Source organism: Giraffa tippelskirchi, chromosome 6 (assembly GCF_054371585.1).
Source record: "Giraffa tippelskirchi isolate mGirTip1 chromosome 6, T2T-mGirTip1v1.2.pri, whole genome shotgun sequence".
In the NCBI taxonomy this organism is placed as follows: Eukaryota; Metazoa; Chordata; class Mammalia; order Artiodactyla; family Giraffidae; genus Giraffa; species Giraffa tippelskirchi.
The window spans coordinates 124,824,997-124,841,212 of record NC_137280.1 but is presented as its reverse complement, the minus strand read 5'-3'; the positions used below and the strand labels follow the sequence as shown (position 1 = coordinate 124,841,212).

Below are 16,216 nucleotides of genomic sequence, written 5' to 3'. Positions count from 1 at the left end.
AGAATCCACTAGGGGTGGAAAGGGGAACAGAAGAAATAAGACTGGCCATTAAGTTGATAAATGGCTGAAGCTGAGTGCTTGGAGTTTCATTAAACTATTCGCTTCACAGTTAATGTCTGAAAATTTCATAAGAGGAAAAAAAGAAAAATTCCATGCAACAGTCTGACTCACTCAGAAAATAGAGGACCGTCATTCCTTAGTTATTGTTTAGAGGCCCTGCCCAGAGCCCTCAGGTCGGGGAGATGAATTATTGAGGGGAATCTGAGAGGCACAGAAGCCATGGAGTGTGGAGAGGCGATGGGCACAGGGGCTGCTTTGGGCCAGGGCCCCTCAGCCCCTGCAGCTCTCACTGACAACCCACAGGCCCGGTTGACTGTGGTGGTGGAAGTAGAGAGAAGGACAAGATCTGGTAAGAAGCCCCCACACATTCATCTCAGAAGTAACACAGCCTGGGAGAGCCTCCTGGGAGAGGGGGAGGGCAAGGCCATCTCACTAGGAAACTGAGGCAAAGGTTGCGGGCAGGATTCGGGGGTCCTGGGAGCTCAGTTTCCCCCAGGAGAGTTGATATGAAGTCCACCTGTCTCAGGCCCCAAGGAGACCTGCTGCCCTACACTCCTTCTGGAGGGGGCCAAGAGTATCCGCCTACTTCGGCCTGGGCCTCTGGAGAGTCAGGTAGATATGGGCTGGGCTGGGGTGTGGGTGAGTACAGGGGAAGATGGGAGTGACACTGTTGACTCTTGTCCTGCTCACAGGAACAATGCATCACCTTTGATAGAGTCCTGGGTTCTGATGCTGCTCAGGTAGGGGGGTCTGATAGGGTGATGGGAGGTGGTTGGGAGCACCCAGAACCTTCGATCCTGGGGTGCCAAAGCTCTAAGAGAGCTTCCCAAGCTCTTTGCTCAGGGCGGGCTGGGTCAGGGCGCCTGAGTTGGGGGTGTGCTTGTGTCTCCAGCAGGAGGCAGAGCAGGAGCTGCTAGCACGTATCCGGCCCACACTGGGCTCAATGGGCCGAGGGTACAGTGTGGCCCTGCTGCTTCGGGGCCGGGAAACGGAGGCGCCCCGGCTTGTGCCTCAGGTGAGTCCCAGAGAAGGCATCAGGCATAGCTGTTTCAAGACTCACATGTTGCCTCCTCCAGGAGACCTCTGAGAACTTTCCCCTCCCCACCCTAGCTGGACTAGATGTCCCTCCTCGGGGTTCCTATAGCGCCCCAGAGTCCATACAGGTTGTTTTGCCAGCATCAGTCATGAAGCTGTTGAGAGGTCAGGGAAGGTGGGAGGCTGGGGTACATAGGGTGAGGGTCAGGGAGGGGTGATGTGCCAACATCAAATATTCAGGCAAATCTAATTTTCACTATTCTTAGTAATACTGATAATAAAGTTGAAAGTTTTGTTTTTAGCCTTCATCAGAATGCCCCCAAACTAAAATAATTGCCTCAAAACCTTGTCATGAGCCCCTAACCTCGCAAACACCAGGTCCCACTGAAAATATCTGCTCACTTGTCTGGCTTCCTGTGAACCACAAGCCCTGGGGCTATTTTTGCCTTGGCCACCATGCCCATGGCACCTAGCACAGGGTCAGGCATAGACTTCGCCCTCGGGAAATGTTGAAAAAGAAATTAATCCTTTCTCAATCTGCACTGGACCCCTTTCTCCACTTCAGCTGCTACAGATGCTGTTTGAAGAAGCTCTGCCCCTCAAGGGCTTTGACGCTGTCCTTAGCACTCTTAGCCTGGTACAGGTGAGGCCCTGGGGAAGGAGAAACCTGGGGAACCAAGGCCATGGTGATGCTGCCATAGAGGCTGAGACTCGAGGGCAACCTGAAGGGCTTGGGTCTCTGCTGCTCACCAGTGTTGGCTTGCCTTGCTGGGCTCTCCTTTTTTCTGCCTGAAATGGCTGAATTTTGGTGTCCTGCTTGGCTCACAGGGCCCCAGTGGGAGAGTCATGAGAGCCAAAGTCTGAGTAAACATTTGGTTTGTAACAGATGTTGTGCTTGTGTGATCTCAGCTCAGTACCAGTGGGAGGATCCGGGACCTGCTGACTCCAGGGGCAGGGAACCTATCTGTGCTGGATGTGGCTCCTCTGGGCTTGTGAGTGTCCAGAGCCCAGTGAGGTCTGAGAGCATTTATCTTAAGGCAGGGCTGACACCCCAAACCAAGTTATTGGAGGCTTCTCCCCACTGCCACTCCAAGGAAGAGAGGCTCTGAACTTGGGGTCATGCTTACAGGGCCTGGGTTTGCCCCCAGGACTCCCTCTCACAGTCTTCCCTTCATCTCTCTCACTCTTCTCTCTACCTCATCCACTTAAACCTCTGTCATCACCATCCCAGGTGATCTGAGCATCTCACTCAGCAGAACTCCAGTTTATCTATCTATAAAACAAGAGGAATCCCAACTACCTTGTTTCCCACACTGGGCAGATAATAGGAAAAAAATAAGATTATGAGGAGAGGCTTCTAGGGAATATACTGAGCTTGGAGCCTTGGGGATGATTCTTATAGGCTCTTGGGATGCCCATGGGCTCCCCATGCAGAGATTCTGTGGGCTGGACAGAATCCTTGTGCTTAAGAGCTGAGTTCAGCTTTCCCTTCCTCCAGGGTGGTGGAAAATGCCAGTGAAGTGGAGGTATCTGACTCAAGAGCTGCCTCAGAGCTGTACTTGCGGGCTGCATGTGGAGAAGGCAGGTGAGGACAGGAGGACATCTGTCACCCCACCCCACCCCTAACCCCTAGTCATTTGGCCTGATTCTATGATCTCCTCCACAGGAGTTGCTCTCTGCTCACCGTCACCATGTCCTGCCCAGGGCCTGACCCTCCTGAAGGGTCTGGGACCCAGGGCATGTGGCAAGGAGCCTTGCGAATCCTGCAGCTTCCAGGAGATGTGTAAGTCTGATGGAGGTTTTTAATAGCTTTAGGGAAGGGTTGGGGAGGAGGTGGCTAAAATATGGATGTAGAGGCCCAGGGCAGCATCAGTCTCCTCCTTGCCTCACCTCTGACATGCTCAAGGATTTTCTCCCTTTAGCATTTCTTGTAAAGCAGGTCTACTAGCAATGAACTTCCACAATTTTTTTGTTGATCTGGGCATATCTTATTTCTTGCCAGATGTAGAAATTTTAGTTGACAGGTTTTTTTCCTTTCAACATTTTAACTATGTTATCACACTGCCTTTTGGGATCCATGATTTCTGATGAGAAACTGATTTTTATTCTTATTGAAGATCCTTTGTGCATAATAAGTCTTTCATACATTTGGGGGAAATTTTGAGCGTTATTTCTTCAAATATTCTTTCTACCCTTTTCTCTTTCTTCTCCCTCTGGGACTCCTATTATGTATATGTGTGTACACTTGATGGCAGCCAACAGGTCTCTCAGGCTTATTTTCCTTTTTTTTTTCTTTCTTCTCCTCAGACTGGATAATTTTATTTGACCTATCTTGGAGAAGGAAATGGCAACCCACTCCAGTGTTCGTGCCTGGGAAATCCCATGGATAGAAATGTCTGGCAGGCTACAGTCCATGGGGTCACGAAGAGTCAGATATGACTTAACAACTAAACCACCACAACCACACCCAGATTTATTTGCTCAAATCTGCCCTCTAGTGAATTTTAAATTTCAGTTATTGTACTTTTCAGCTCCAGAATTTCTACTTGGTTCCTTTTTATAATTTCTATCCTACTGATAATCACTGAGACATCATTTTCTTGATTTAGTTTTCTGCAAATATCTAAGATAGTTGATTTAAATTCTTTGTCTACTGAATCCAGTGTCTGCTTCCTCAGGGGCAGTTTTTATTCATTTCTTTTCCTTTTTTTCCTTTGAGTGAGCCATACTTTCTTATTTACAAGCCTAATTTTTTTTTTCTGGAAACTGGCCAATTTGAGTATTTTTTTGAAGACTATATTATTTACTGTGTTGGTCCCTTAAGTCTCCATTCTTTTTCCTCAGTGCTCTGACATTTTAGATACGATAACCTGGTAACTGTGAATGCTGGATTCTCCCTACTTTCCAGAGTTTGACTTGTTGCTTATTATGGGCATCAGCCATCCATTTGCTTAGTTACTTTTTCAAACAATTTTTGCAAAGACTGTATACCTTGCAGTCACTGAAATCTTCATTCTGTTATCTCAGTGCATAGCCAATGACACAGAATTCCCTGACCTCCAAGAATGCATCCCCTCCTCAAAAAGAAGGTAGGAAAGGAAGGAAAAAGAAGAAGGAGGAGAGGAAGGGGAAAGGGAATGAGGAGAAAGGAATGAAAGGAAGCAGGAGGTGGGGAGGAGGGTAGGAGAAAAAAAGGAAGAAAGAAAAAGAAAAAAATTCTCCAGGTTTCTGCACACTGACTGTGTTGGGTCACTCCTTCAATGCTTAGCCAGGCCATTTACAGCTCTACCTTAGCTTCACATCCTGCTTGCACTGAGCGCTAAATCAGCCAGAGGTGAAAGCCTATGGTCTTCTCAGGTCTTTTCTCACCATGCACACTGCCTTGGACATGTGTGTGACTTTCTAGGTCCCCTAGTACACACAGAACTTTTCAAAAACTCTTATTCCCCACAAATTTCACTACCCAACTTTTCTGCCCAGTCTTTTCATATGTCTACTACTTGTCCTGTTATTTTTTTCTCGTTCTTTCATCTCTCAAAGTTTGGAGGGACCACCCTCTGGCACAGCTCCTCTGCCCCAAGAGAATTCTAAGACAAGTGAAACAAAGGGAAGCTCCTTTTGTCAGTCCTTTGTGTGAAACCCGGTCAGTCAAAACAAACACAATTCCTTGGGAACTAGATCTACTCTGCTCCTTTCAGAACTAGGTACCGCCATCAGAAATGTGGGCTATACTGGGGAGAAGGTTGGGGATAGAGTAATTTAAAAACACCACAAAGATCTCTTACCATATTTAAGTTGCCTTTCTCCTGGTTAAACTTCACTTGATTGCTGTAAACCTTTGACTAACTCCTAGAGTTCCAGTAAGGTTGATTCTGACCATTTTTTTTTTTGCCAGATGCTTCTGAGGAGGGACAGAGCCCTAGAGTTCCCTATTCTGCCATTTTTGTTAATGTCACCTTGCTTTGCCATTTTAAAATTGGGTTGCATTTTTATGTATGTATGTATGTATTTCCCCCCTGCAATGGAAGCACACAGTCCTAACCACTGAATCACCAGGGAATTCTCCAGGTTGTACTTTTATTACTGAAGTGTAAGAGTTCTTTATATATTCTAGATACAAGTCCCTTGTCAAATACACAATTAAATTCTTTTTTACTATGAGGATGTATTATTTGTGTAACTTAAAAAACAATAAAATAAAGATCTATACAAGGTTGCAAATCTGTCTGGTGGTACACAAAAGTGACTGGAAATAGTCAACCTTTCATCAGAGTGTGATCTGGGCCAGTTCTCTCTCCGCCTACCAGTGGGCATCTCCTTTCTTCCTCCCTCCCTCTGGCAGAGACTGTCCCCTGCTGCAGGTACTGGCTGGCAATGTGGCTGGTGAGGAGGTGGAGGGCTCTCTGCCCTGGATTGTCTCATGGCTCCTGGAAGGAAACAACTACAGTGGCCTTCTTCTTCGCCTGGATCCTCAAGGTGGCTTGGGATAGGGTGTGGTTTCTTTGGGAAGCTCCAGGATCTGGCATTACCTGTCACCCAACCAGTTGCAGCCCCAACCCTAGCAAGCCCAGAAAGGGGTGGGAGGGCCAGGATTCAGAAACGCTCCAGAAGGGTTTGGCTGCCAAAGTCTGGAAAGGCAGGGCCAACAGTAAAAGCCTCACCCTTTCAGTGGCCTTCAGTGGTGTATCAAGCATTTTTATGCTGACTAAAATCTCTGATTATTACCACAACCTCATGAGGCAGATCAAATCTATGGGTGAGGCAAGGAAGATAGGTTTAATTTATAAATGAGGAAAGGGAGGATCAGAGAAGGGGAGGTGCTTGCCTATTTTCAAGCACTCTTTAAAAGATCAGGACTCAGTAAAATATGATGTCAGAGATATGGAAGAGGTCAAGTGGAGGGTATAGAACAAATAAGAATAGTCTTAAGTTGATAATTGTTGAAGATGGATGATAAGAAAATGGACATCCCAGACTCTGCATGTCTGAAACTTTTCACTAATAAGAGTAAAAAAAAAAAGTCTGGTGCTCTCTCTCCAAAATCAACAGACATACGTTCATTTGGCCAACATATTCCCAGACCTCACCCTATGTCAGGCCCTGTGGAATGAGGAAAATAAGTTGGGGCAGTTCACATTCTCAAAGACAAAGCAGGGAGTAAAAGAAGTGTGTTTATGTACACACCAGTTTGGGATCATGGTTAAGGGCACAGGCTTTAGTGTCAGACAGAACCTGGCTTGAGTTTCAGCTTTGCCACTCACCAGGAAGTTGTTTGACCTCTCTGAGCTCCAGTTGCCTCATCTGGAAAATGTGGAGGGAAGCAGAAGAAATCAGAGCTGCTGCCTCATTGGAGTGTTGTGTGGGTAAAAGGAGACAATCCACAGAAAGCCTTAGCACAGTACCGTCAAACACATGTAAAAGCCTGATAGGTGTTAGCTATTTTTATGAACAATACTCTTAATAAAAATTAAAAGTATTACAAGCAGTGTGCTTTGGATCTCAGAGGAGGGAGAAATTCATTCTGTGTCTCCCCTTACTAGGCAGCCCCCTGAGCTTGTTCCAGTCTGCTTTGTTGGGGGCCGCAGGAAGGAGGAGGAAGGTGAAATACGTGAGGCCCACCTTATGGGATGCAGTAGAAGAGGCCCGGGCCCGCCGAGCTGGTCTGAAGAGCCTACGATCAGGCCTCCTTGGGGACGCCCTGACAGATAGTGGGCTCAGCCAGCTGGGCAGGGCACTGCGGGAGCTGCATGTGAGCAAGGTGAGGCCTGGGGCTGCCTGAGCCAGCAATGGCCAGAGCCTGCCCAGAATCCTTTCTCTGTAGGTGGTAAAAGCCTGGAGCCAGCGCTGGGGAAGCTGGATGCTCAAAGCGGTCAAAACTGAGGCTGTGCGGCTCCCAGAACCACAGGTACATCTTCTCATTCAAACTCTTGGGAGCCCTATTGATGTCTGCTGCCTTATTCTGTCTATAGAGCACTGTGAGGCAGACCTTCCTTCATTAATTAATGTTCTCATTCTCAACCATTTACACTGACCACTCAGTATGTACTGGGTATAACATCATGCAGGCCCTGGAAAATCCCAGTCCTCATGGAGTTTACAATCCTCTGGATAGAAACTGTTACTCCATGATCAGTGCTCTGAAGGGTTTATCCAAAGGGTTCTATGCAGGCATGTAAGTTAGTCTTGGCAAGAGAGGGAAGGTGATTTCATGGAAACTTGAAACCTGAAGGAAATGACTAGCAAAGATGAATGAAGGACATTCCAGGCAGAGAAAACAAGAGGAAAAGTCTCAGAGGTAAGTCCTTGGTATCTTTAGGGGACTGCAAGCAGCTCAATCTGCTGGAGGATAGAGTTTGAGGAAGAAAATCCAGCGAGAAGGATTGGTGAGTGAAGCAGGGGCTTGGTCATGCAAGTCTTTGTAAATATTTTGAGATGTTTGGACTTTGCCTTGAAGGTCAAGGGGAAGCCACAATTTATTTTAAACAGGAATGACAATACTGCTCCCACTTTTTAGCAAACAGAAACTCAGAGAAGTGATGTAAGTAACCCAGGGTCTCTAGGGTCATCAAAGGCAGCAGAGGTGCAGACATCCAAGTCTTCAGACCCAGAACAGTGCTTTCATTCTCTTAGGATGCATGGCCTCCCTTGGACAGAAGGTGGCACTGTCTTCCATAATTTGTCACAGGGTGGCTAGAAGGTCACCTCTGTCCAACTTCTCCTGGTCCTTCCCTTTTCATAATTACTTAGTACTCATTTTTTACAGCCCTGGGCCTTGGGGATTAGGCCTATAAACTTCAAGTTATTGAACAGAGCTGGCCACTGCTTAGTGCTTTGGGTGCCTTTTCTCATTTAATGCTCTCTACAATTTTTACCAGCTCTACTTCACGGACAAGAAAACGGAGGCTCGAAAGACTAGCCACCTGCTTGAGGTCATATAGCTAAGAAAAGGGGGTGGGGTGGGGCTGGGACCCTGATCCTGGGAGGAAAGGTATAGACTGCTCACTCATAATATATTCTCAGCAGGTGACACATTCAACAGCAAGCCCCAGCCCAGGTCTCCAGAAGAAGCCTCAAGGTGAAACTTGTGGTTGGGGTGGAGCTGGAGGTCTTCTCCATATTTGGTTACTTAACTGCATTCTCCTCCAGTGGCAGGAAGAACAGCATCTATAGGACCTGATCTCCACCAAATGTACCCACTCAGGGACTCTGAGGAACAGGTAATAACACCTCATGTACCCCAGAACAACTGGAAGTAAAGAGTCACAGAGAGCCAATATGTCCCCTGCTTACCTTGCCCTAACATCAGGGAGAAATGCAGAGCTTCTGGCAAATAAAGGGCCTGTAGTGTTATTGGATTCCTATGGATGGGCATGGGAAGGGGCTGTTTCCCTACTAGAGCCTCCATGGCACCTCTTGGCAGAAATCAGTATCTCTCCTCCTCCCTCACGGCCTGAGTCTCTGTCCAGGGCACAGGTTCTTCCAGGCCCGCTAGCCTCCTGATGTCACGCTAGGGGCTGCCCTGGTAATGGGGCTCTGCTGGAAAGGTTGGGCCCTGTGTCCCAAGACTGTGTGCACACATGGGCTTCTGGCTGAGCCTAGATCGATGTCACGTAGGCCCAGCAGGCCCCAGATGTGGCCCTACACTTCTTCCTGGCTCAGGCCCAGAGGCACAGACTGAAAGAACAGCACCAAGCGTGGATCCAAGAGGAGCTGAAGCATATGGAACAAGAGGAAGAGGTGGTGGCAGGTGACCAGGTCAAAGGCCTGGTGGCTGAAGAGGTGAGGAGGGTCCAGTAGGGGACTTAAGGCTCCTTCTAACCTGGCCAGGCAGGGGGCTGGGGGCTGGGATCTAACATCAAAGACTGGGTGGCACCCTCTCTCATGGCCCTCACAGCTTTGCGGGGGGACACATGAGGCAATCTCAGTGCTAAGTGCTGTGAAAGAGGGAGCTAGTGACTCACTGGAACAAAGAGGTATACCTGGACCAGGCTGGAATGGAGCAGAGGTGGCATCTAAGCTGAGGCTTAAATGACAAACAAATCAGCCAGAGAAATTCACTAGATTCAGATCCATAGGGCAGTTTGTGCTCATCACATAGAGGCATCTGGGAAATGTAACTTGTTTAAAGAAGAAACAAAACACGTGTGCACAGAGGTGGGGCCCGGGGAGGTGGGAAATATGTTTTGAGAAGAGAATTCCCTACGAGCAAAAGTCCAAAGGGAAGCAATGGCAAAGTAGGTTCTGGGTGTTGCATATTTTCCATCTGGCTGGAGCCTGGCAGGTGTGTGGTCAGAGGCAAAGCTAAAGAGACCAGCTGGTATCAACGCTCTGGATTTGGACTTTACGCCAGGGATGATGGTGAACTGTTGAAAGGCATGTCATCTCAGTTCTGTCCTTCACTAGCCATGTGAATTTGAGCAAGTTAGGTCACTTCTCTGATCCACTGTTTCCAAATCTATAAAATGGCAACTACCTCAAAGGTTATCATTAGCTCAATTAAAACCATAATATAAAGTATGTAGAGCCAAGCCTGGCACACAGGCTGCACTCCACAGAGAGCATGTGTTATCACTGAAGGACTCCAAGGAGAGGCAGAGATGGCACCGGGAGCAGACAGTGCTGAGATGTCAGCTGGAGGCCCTTCAGGCAGAACGGGACGCCGCAGAGCAGGACCTGACAGCCCTCTATGACCTACACGTGCAGGCTGCCCGGGCTCAGACATGCCATGTGCTGCAGGTCAGTTGGGAGAGACAAAGGGCAGGCCTTGAGCTGGTCCCAAGGCTACCTGACTTGATGGGAATCTTGGAATCTGGGCACAGGTATTTCGAGCCTGGCGGGGGCTATGCGAGGAGCAGGCCATGACCACAGAGCATCACTACCGCAGCCTGCTGGCTGGCATCTTGCAAGACTCCATCAGCTTGGCCACACAGAACCAGGAGCTCCAAGCCCAGAATAAACAACTTCGGCAGACCAGGCTGGCAGCAGTCATGCTGGATACCTGTCCTGAGGAAAAATCGGGTGATCAGGAATCTGAAAGGGGCACTTTCTTCTCTCCTCATTTGTAAAGGTCCTAGAAGGGAGAGGAAGTTGGGACACAACAGCCAAGCTTACCTCTACTATAGATAAATAATCACATCACCAACCAGGGCACATTGTGCCAGTCCCTGTTAAACGCCTAATATCCCTTATTTGATTTAGAGATTTCCACTACCCTATATGGAGATGCAGGAGACATGGGATCCATCCCTGGAGGTCAGGAAGATCCCCTGGAGTAGGAAATGACAGAGGAGCCAGGTGGGTTACAGTCCATGGGGTCACAAACAGTAAGACACAACTGAGCCCACGCACACATACACACACACTACCCTATATTGTAGTAGGTATCATTTGAGCCGTATTTCAGAGATAAGCCTACTAAAGTTAGGAAAGGTTAAGTGACTGTTCAAGGATAGTCTGCTAGTAAGTGCTGGAGCCAGAATTAACACTCAAGCCTGGCTGGCTATAGTTCTACACTGCAGGCAGTAGTGGTTCACAAGTTGTAGTGTGCATCAGAATCACCTACAGAACTTACTGAAGAGAAAATAAAAAAGAAATCAAGATTCCCAAACCTCACTCCCTAAGATTCTGCTTCAGCAGGACTGTTTTTTTTTCCTCCCACAAGCTTACCAGGTATTTTACCACAGGAGTGGGGCCTGACATTCCTCTGGTCATGAGAAGAGATGACAGGCAGGAATATTGGTGAGGGATTCAGAGCATGAGAACCAAAACTATCTTGAGTCCTAAGAGTTCTCTAGCCTACAGTCTGCAGTCTCCCTTACTGAGTCCCAAGACTCCTCACAAATTCTCTATGGCTCAAGTTTTGGCTTCCCTGGTAGCCCAGTGGTAAAGAATCCACTTAACCAATGCAGGAGACACAGTTTCAATATTTGGGTTAAGAAGATCCCCTGGAGAAGGAAACAGCAACCTACTCCAATATTTTTGCCTGGGAAATCTCATTAACAGAGGAGCCTGGCAGGCTACATTCCCTGGGCCTGCAAAAGAACTGGACATGACTTAGCAACTAAACAACAAGTTTTGTACTTCAGAGAAATTTCCAAAGCTCTGTGCCAGAGAAAATTTGGCTCCACAGAGTTCTCAAAGGAAATTACCATGTTGGCAAGAGCTGAGAAAAAGCAGCCTTTTCTCTTAATCTGTAAGTCACCCCAGGATTAAGACACTCAGGGCACCAAAGGGATGAATTATGTTTGAGAGGAGATATGCAACACAGAAGACACAGGACAATCATGACCAACTGTAGGAACCACCTACACCCCAGAGCACTTTATTAAGACCTTATTGCTTATGCAGTTAGACACTGATTGAGTTATGCACGTTTCCCTGTGCCTGGTCCCAGGTCACTCCAGGTAGAGTTTCCCCAGGGAGATGGGAGCTGGGTCACTGCTAGGAAAGGGCAGGACCCAGAGAGGGAAGGATAATACCTCCGAGGAGCTCTAGAGGGGACACTGGGCTTTGAGAGAGCCCTTAGGGTGAGCAGAGAAATCAGGAGTGTAGACTCAAGCCAGGGCCCAGGGGCTACATTTCCTGAGATGAGTCAAGCCCCAGTCCTCTCTGAGGATTCCAGAACAAAGGATAGCTGTGGAAAGAGCAGGGGGTGTTACCTCCAGGTGCTGCTGGAGCTACAGAAGCATGGCAGAGGCCTGGGTGATGGACATACACATAACCTTCGGCAACTGGGCTTTCCTACGTGACACTGGGGGACGAGTTATGTTATGGGGGAGCCATGTACCATGGTTGGGCTGGAGCAGCCAGCACCAGGCCTGGGGGGCCTATGGGTCTGCTGGGGTGACCACAGCAGGCAAGGAAAGCCAACTAGTGCCCACACCTCACTTTAAACAACTGCATTCACACAGGATGAAGCAGCATGCCTCCTCCATCAGCATAGGACAACTTCTCAGGCCTCTGAATGGATGCTCCCCTAATTCCTTAGTCTGGAAGAACTTGTAGGGGTGGAAGAGTCTCCTTAATCAAACCCAGCCTTCAAGTCTCCCAGGGATAACCTACCTCCAGAGACTAATGTGGCTGCTCTCACTTCCCCCGCTTTTCTCACAAGGCACTTGTTACAGGGCTGCTGAGGGGAGGGGTCAGCACTGGGAGGTGGCTCTGATGGTGGTGCCCAACCTACAGGTCAGGAGTCAGGGTGGAGGTGGTGAGGGGCTAGCGACTGCCATAGTACAGGCGTACTGCCAGGCCGATGAGCAGTGTGGCCAGGAAGAAGGCAGCGGTGAGCTGAAGCTGCAGCAGGGCGGCTGACAGCACGGCGTTGACCACTAGAGAGCAGGACACGACAAAGAGACGTGTGATGCTGCTGCCGTGTTTCATGACGGCCGACATGAGCAGTCCATTCAGTGCCTGGCTCAGCACCACGAGTGCTGCCCATCCAGAGAAACCCTCCAGGAGGCCCGGGCCGGGGCCACCACCTGCATACAGACCTAGGTTCAGGAGCACACCAAAAGTGTAGAGGAAGAGGTTTTGAAGGGCCAGCGGCAGCCGCTGCCGCTTCATGAGCAGCTCTGTGTACACGGAGGACAAGCCGGAGATGAGGCAGTACAGGATAAGAAGCAGCAGTCCCAGTGGAGTGATGTGCAAGGGCATGGGGCTTGTGGCAGCTGCTGAAGGGGGCCCGGGAAGGGTGGTCCTTGGGTCCTGGAGGCCCCCGGCTGCATAGCAGGCTCCTGCGGCCATCAGCAGCAGCAGTGCTAAGCCCTGGCGTGCAGAGAGGCGGTGTCGGAGGCAGAGGCAGTAGAACAGGGCTGTGCTTCCAATCTTGAGATTGCTCAGCACCTGGTAGGTGCTGGGGTCCATGTAACGTTGCAGGTAGATCACCAGGTTGTTGTTGGCACCGTACAGCAGGGCTGACAGTGCGAATGGGGCGGCCTGGCGCCAGGGTGGAGTCCCCTGGGGCCATGCTTGCCAGCCCACCAAGAGGGAGAGGGCACAGAGCAGCAGCTTGGTCAGTTCAGTCAGCAGTACAGCCGAGGAGGGTCGGAAGGGCACACGGCCGTCCACGTGGCATAGTGCCAGCAATGGGGCATGGGCACCGTACATAGCAGTGGACAGGAGTAGCATCAGGGTCCAGCGGGCCTGCCTGGGGCGGCCCAGGCCTGGCACACCCCCGTCCTCTACACTCATGCCCAAACTAGACCTTGGGTGGTCTGTGTAGCTAGCAAGGAGGGGTGAGGTGGGGTGGGGGTTGTGACACGTTCAGGGAAAATCAAGTTATGGAGCTAGCTCCCAGGAGAGAGGAGCCTTGAGAGAGAATACTGAGAGTCAGAGTTAGCTGCAGACTCCACAGTAAGGGCTAGAAGAGGAAGGGTGGGTGGCTCTAGAAGCCATAGTCTTGGGGCCAGTCCCATGGGGTTATGGAGGCAAGGGGTTCAGGGTGTTGGCTGATGAGTCACTGTCCAGTCTCTGCAGGAAAGGAAGCAAGGCTGAAGGTGGTGGGAAAGCTGGAGACAGCAAATGGGTGAAAGCCCGGGTGGCCGAATATGGCATCTGTGGCTGAAGGCCTCCACCTGCTGCCCCCAGCTGCTCATCCTGCCTCCCTCATGGGATCCAGAGCTAGTCGGGCCCTTTGCGCAGTGATCGAAGATAGTCCCTCAATGTCTTCTCCACATTGGGCACAGCATACGCCTGAGCTACATATATGCCAGTGCAGGTGCCCACGGCAAAGCCCAATACTGCTGATGCCCTCAGTTTGGCCACCACATAGCCAGCCAGGAAGCCCTTGAGGAATGGGGAGGACAAGAGTGAGGCATCCTGTGGAGGAAAATGTAGGAGAAAAGTCAGCTGGGCTTTCCCCTTCTCTACCCAGGAGCTACTCAAGCTGAGCTTAGCACATCCCACTACCTACTCCTCCTTACTCTGGAAAACTGTAGTATGCTCACCAAGGTTTTTCAAGATTCTGGAGCAGAAAAAGAACCTAGGAGTCATGACCACACAATGTCAGAACCCTGAGGTCCGAAAGCTCTAACCAGAGAAGCCCACTGAGAGAGATGTCCCTGATGAATCTGAGCCCTGCCTGCTTCTCCAGTCTTATTTCCTAGCATGCTGCCCCTACTGCAGCCAGACCAAACTGCTTTCACCTCTCATGTTCATCATGCTACCTCCCACTTCAAGGGTTTTGCCTGTGCTGTTCCACCCGCCTGGAATGTTCCCTCCTCCCCTCTTTACCCTGTTAATCTCTACTTAAGATTCTAGTTCAACTGCCATTTATAGGGAAACATTCCTTGGGGTCACAGAGAACAAGAACTCAATAAACAACTTGCTGAATAAATCTCTACTACCCATTCAAAAGCATATTGGATAATAAAGCCTAAGGGGGTGGGGTGGTGGTGGTAGGGAGCAGGCACACCTTTCTTTACCTGGCCTACACCACTGTTGACTTCATCTTCCACACGCTGCTGCAGGCGTTCCAGCTGGTTCTTGAGAAACGCCAGGTCCTTAAGCTTGGGAAGAGAATCCTAGGACAAAAAAAAGAGGCTGGCTCCAGAAGGCTGACACAGCCCTCTACCCTGCTCATGTCTGAGCCTGAGAAACCTCTTCCTATAAAACTTTCCTGATGTGACAGTAGTAAAAGAAGAAAGGCATTGAAAAACAAAGAATTCACATTAGGGCCTGGGAAGGGATGACAGATGGGATCTGCATCGGTAATTTACAAGCACTCTTACAGGAATTTTATACAGCAAGCAGTGTATAGGGGAGGAGAAGGGACAGCTAGGGGACCTTTAATTAGGTTTATCAGGCAAGCACCAGTCAGTGAGTGAGTGTGTGTGTGCACTCTTAGTCTCTCAGTCATGTCTAACTCTTTAGACCCTATGAACTGTAGCCCTCCACGCTCCTCTGTCCACAGGATTTTCCAGGCAAGAATACTGCAGTGGGTTGCCATTTCCTCCTCCAGGGATCTTCTCCATCCAGGGATTGAACCCAAATCTCTGGCGTCTCCTGCACTGGAATCTTTACCACTGAGCCTCCTGGGAAGCCCACTAGTGAGTATAAGCTACCTGAACGTCTGTCTTGTCCAATGTGTTTGGAGGCCTAACACAGGAACTGCAGGTACTTAGTGTGGGTGGTGCTGAACTTCCAGACTAATGGTGAATAATGGCCTGAGGCAGTTCTTTGGACAATTTGGGGGTAAACCTGATTTCTGCCTAGGCTTCTCCCCCTTCCTCCCTAAAGCCACCCCAAACGGAATGTGTGGATGTATGAGATGGAGTTTGGTGAGGAGATAGGGAAGATGGCTGTCTGCAGGAGTGTGAGTAAATGAATTCAGTGATTCTAGTCGCATGTAAGTATGAAATTAGTAAGTGCCCAAGGAATGTGATCGAAAACGGATGTGTCTCTGTGGTCTAGAAACTTCCCGTCTCTAGAAGGGAAATTTCGGGGGCTAAGGAATGGAGTAGAGTTAGGAGTGTCTGCAAGTAACTTAAGAATCGCTATGGTCCAAGAGTGGAAGGTGGGGGGACACCTGGGAGAATCCCTGGCTCTGCTTGCCTCGCGTAATGCTCTGCCACCTCACTTCCCATTACTGAAGCAGTTGACAGGAGTAACTTCCCTTGTGGGCTTCTCTTGTGGTTCAGCTGGTAAAAAATCCTCCTGCAATGCGGGAGACCTGGGTTCGACCCCTGAGTTGGGAAGATCCCCTGGAGAAGAGGATACCCAGAACGGCTACCCACTCCAGTATTCTGGCCTGGAGAATTCCATGGACTAGACAGTCCATGGGGTCGCAAAGAGTCGGACACGACTGAGCAACTTTCACAGGAGTAAAAGTTTGCCCCCAGGAGAAACAAGAGGCACCCTCATCTAGGAGCCGTTCCAATTGTCGCCTCTCCCCAGGACTAAAAAGGTGTGAAGCCCACCCCCGACTGCAGACAATCCTCCTGTCCACTCACCTTGTCATCCGCCATCTTCCCTGCAGAACTTGTTGCGCAGGCGCAGCACCGCCTCCCTCCTGGCAAGCGCTACCGCCATCTTTACTGAGGGCACAGGTACTTCCGGGGCATTTCAGGAAAAGGTGGAGGCGCTTTCCTGACGGTCCCCTTTTCGCAGATGCTCCCTCGTGACC

General features: G+C 49.7%; 3 protein-coding genes across 4 annotated transcripts; 1 reads left to right on the top strand and 2 right to left on the bottom strand.

Annotated features, from left to right (window-relative positions):
• The first annotated feature begins 756 nt into the window (after positions 1 to 756).
• On the top strand, positions 757 to 10,160 carry LOC145510910 (uncharacterized). Its single transcript, XM_081503088.1, has 13 exons — positions 757 to 800; positions 956 to 1,075; positions 1,661 to 1,738; positions 2,005 to 2,087; positions 2,594 to 2,680; positions 5,438 to 5,571; positions 6,636 to 6,853; positions 7,923 to 8,024; positions 8,119 to 8,170; positions 8,242 to 8,312; positions 8,710 to 8,874; positions 9,673 to 9,831; positions 9,915 to 10,160. Exons 2-13 carry the CDS (start codon positions 1,004 to 1,006, stop codon positions 10,158 to 10,160), a joined length of 1,467 nt encoding a protein of 488 aa, XP_081359214.1. The 5' UTR covers positions 757 to 800; positions 956 to 1,003.
• A 1,219-nt stretch (positions 10,161 to 11,379) lies between these two features.
• On the bottom strand, positions 11,380 to 13,794 carry SLC35A4 (solute carrier family 35 member A4). The gene is made up of 2 exons (XM_081501045.1): positions 12,157 to 13,794; positions 11,380 to 11,728 (listed from the first exon to the last, which is right to left on the bottom strand). Exon 1 carries the CDS (start codon positions 13,282 to 13,284, stop codon positions 12,310 to 12,312), a length of 975 nt encoding a protein of 324 aa, XP_081357171.1. The 5' UTR covers positions 13,285 to 13,794; the 3' UTR covers positions 11,380 to 11,728; positions 12,157 to 12,309.
• LOC145510265 (SLC35A4 upstream open reading frame protein) lies at positions 11,380 to 16,079 on the bottom strand. Of its 2 annotated transcripts, none has more exons than XM_081501050.1 (3): positions 16,044 to 16,079; positions 14,517 to 14,615; positions 11,380 to 13,911 (listed from the first exon to the last, which is right to left on the bottom strand). In XM_081501050.1, the coding sequence occupies exons 1-3, from the start codon at positions 16,056 to 16,058 to the stop codon at positions 13,714 to 13,716; spliced, it is 312 nt and encodes a 103-aa protein (XP_081357176.1). In that variant the 5' UTR covers positions 16,059 to 16,079; the 3' UTR covers positions 11,380 to 13,713. The 2 variants fall into 2 exon arrangements, with proteins under 2 accessions (XP_081357176.1, XP_081357175.1); XM_081501049.1 differs by having other exon boundaries at positions 13,359 to 13,911; positions 14,507 to 14,615.
• Between the last annotated feature and the right edge of the window lie 137 nt (positions 16,080 to 16,216).

What these genes read in the sequence shown, in the direction of transcription:
- LOC145510910 (XM_081503088.1), top strand. Translation starts at nt 1,004, where the DNA reads ATGGGCCGAGGGTACAGTGTGGCCCTGCTGCTTCGGGGCCGGGAAACG. An exon ending in GCTGCATGTGGAGAAGGCAG is followed by an intron (nt 2,681 to 5,437) that starts GTGAGGACAGGA and finishes TCCCTCTGGCAG; the next exon opens with AGACTGTCCCCTGCTGCAGG. An exon ending in GGGAGCTGCATGTGAGCAAG is followed by an intron (nt 6,854 to 7,922) that starts GTGAGGCCTGGG and finishes GCCACTGCTTAG; the next exon opens with TGCTTTGGGTGCCTTTTCTC.
- SLC35A4 (XM_081501045.1), bottom strand. Translation starts at nt 13,284, where the DNA reads ATGAGTGTAGAGGACGGGGGTGTGCCAGGCCTGGGCCGCCCCAGGCAG.
- LOC145510265 (XM_081501049.1), bottom strand. An exon ending in TGTAGGCCAGGTAAAGAAAG is followed by an intron (nt 13,912 to 14,506) that starts GTGTGCCTGCTC and finishes TTTCCTCCACAG; the next exon opens with GATGCCTCACTCTTGTCCTC.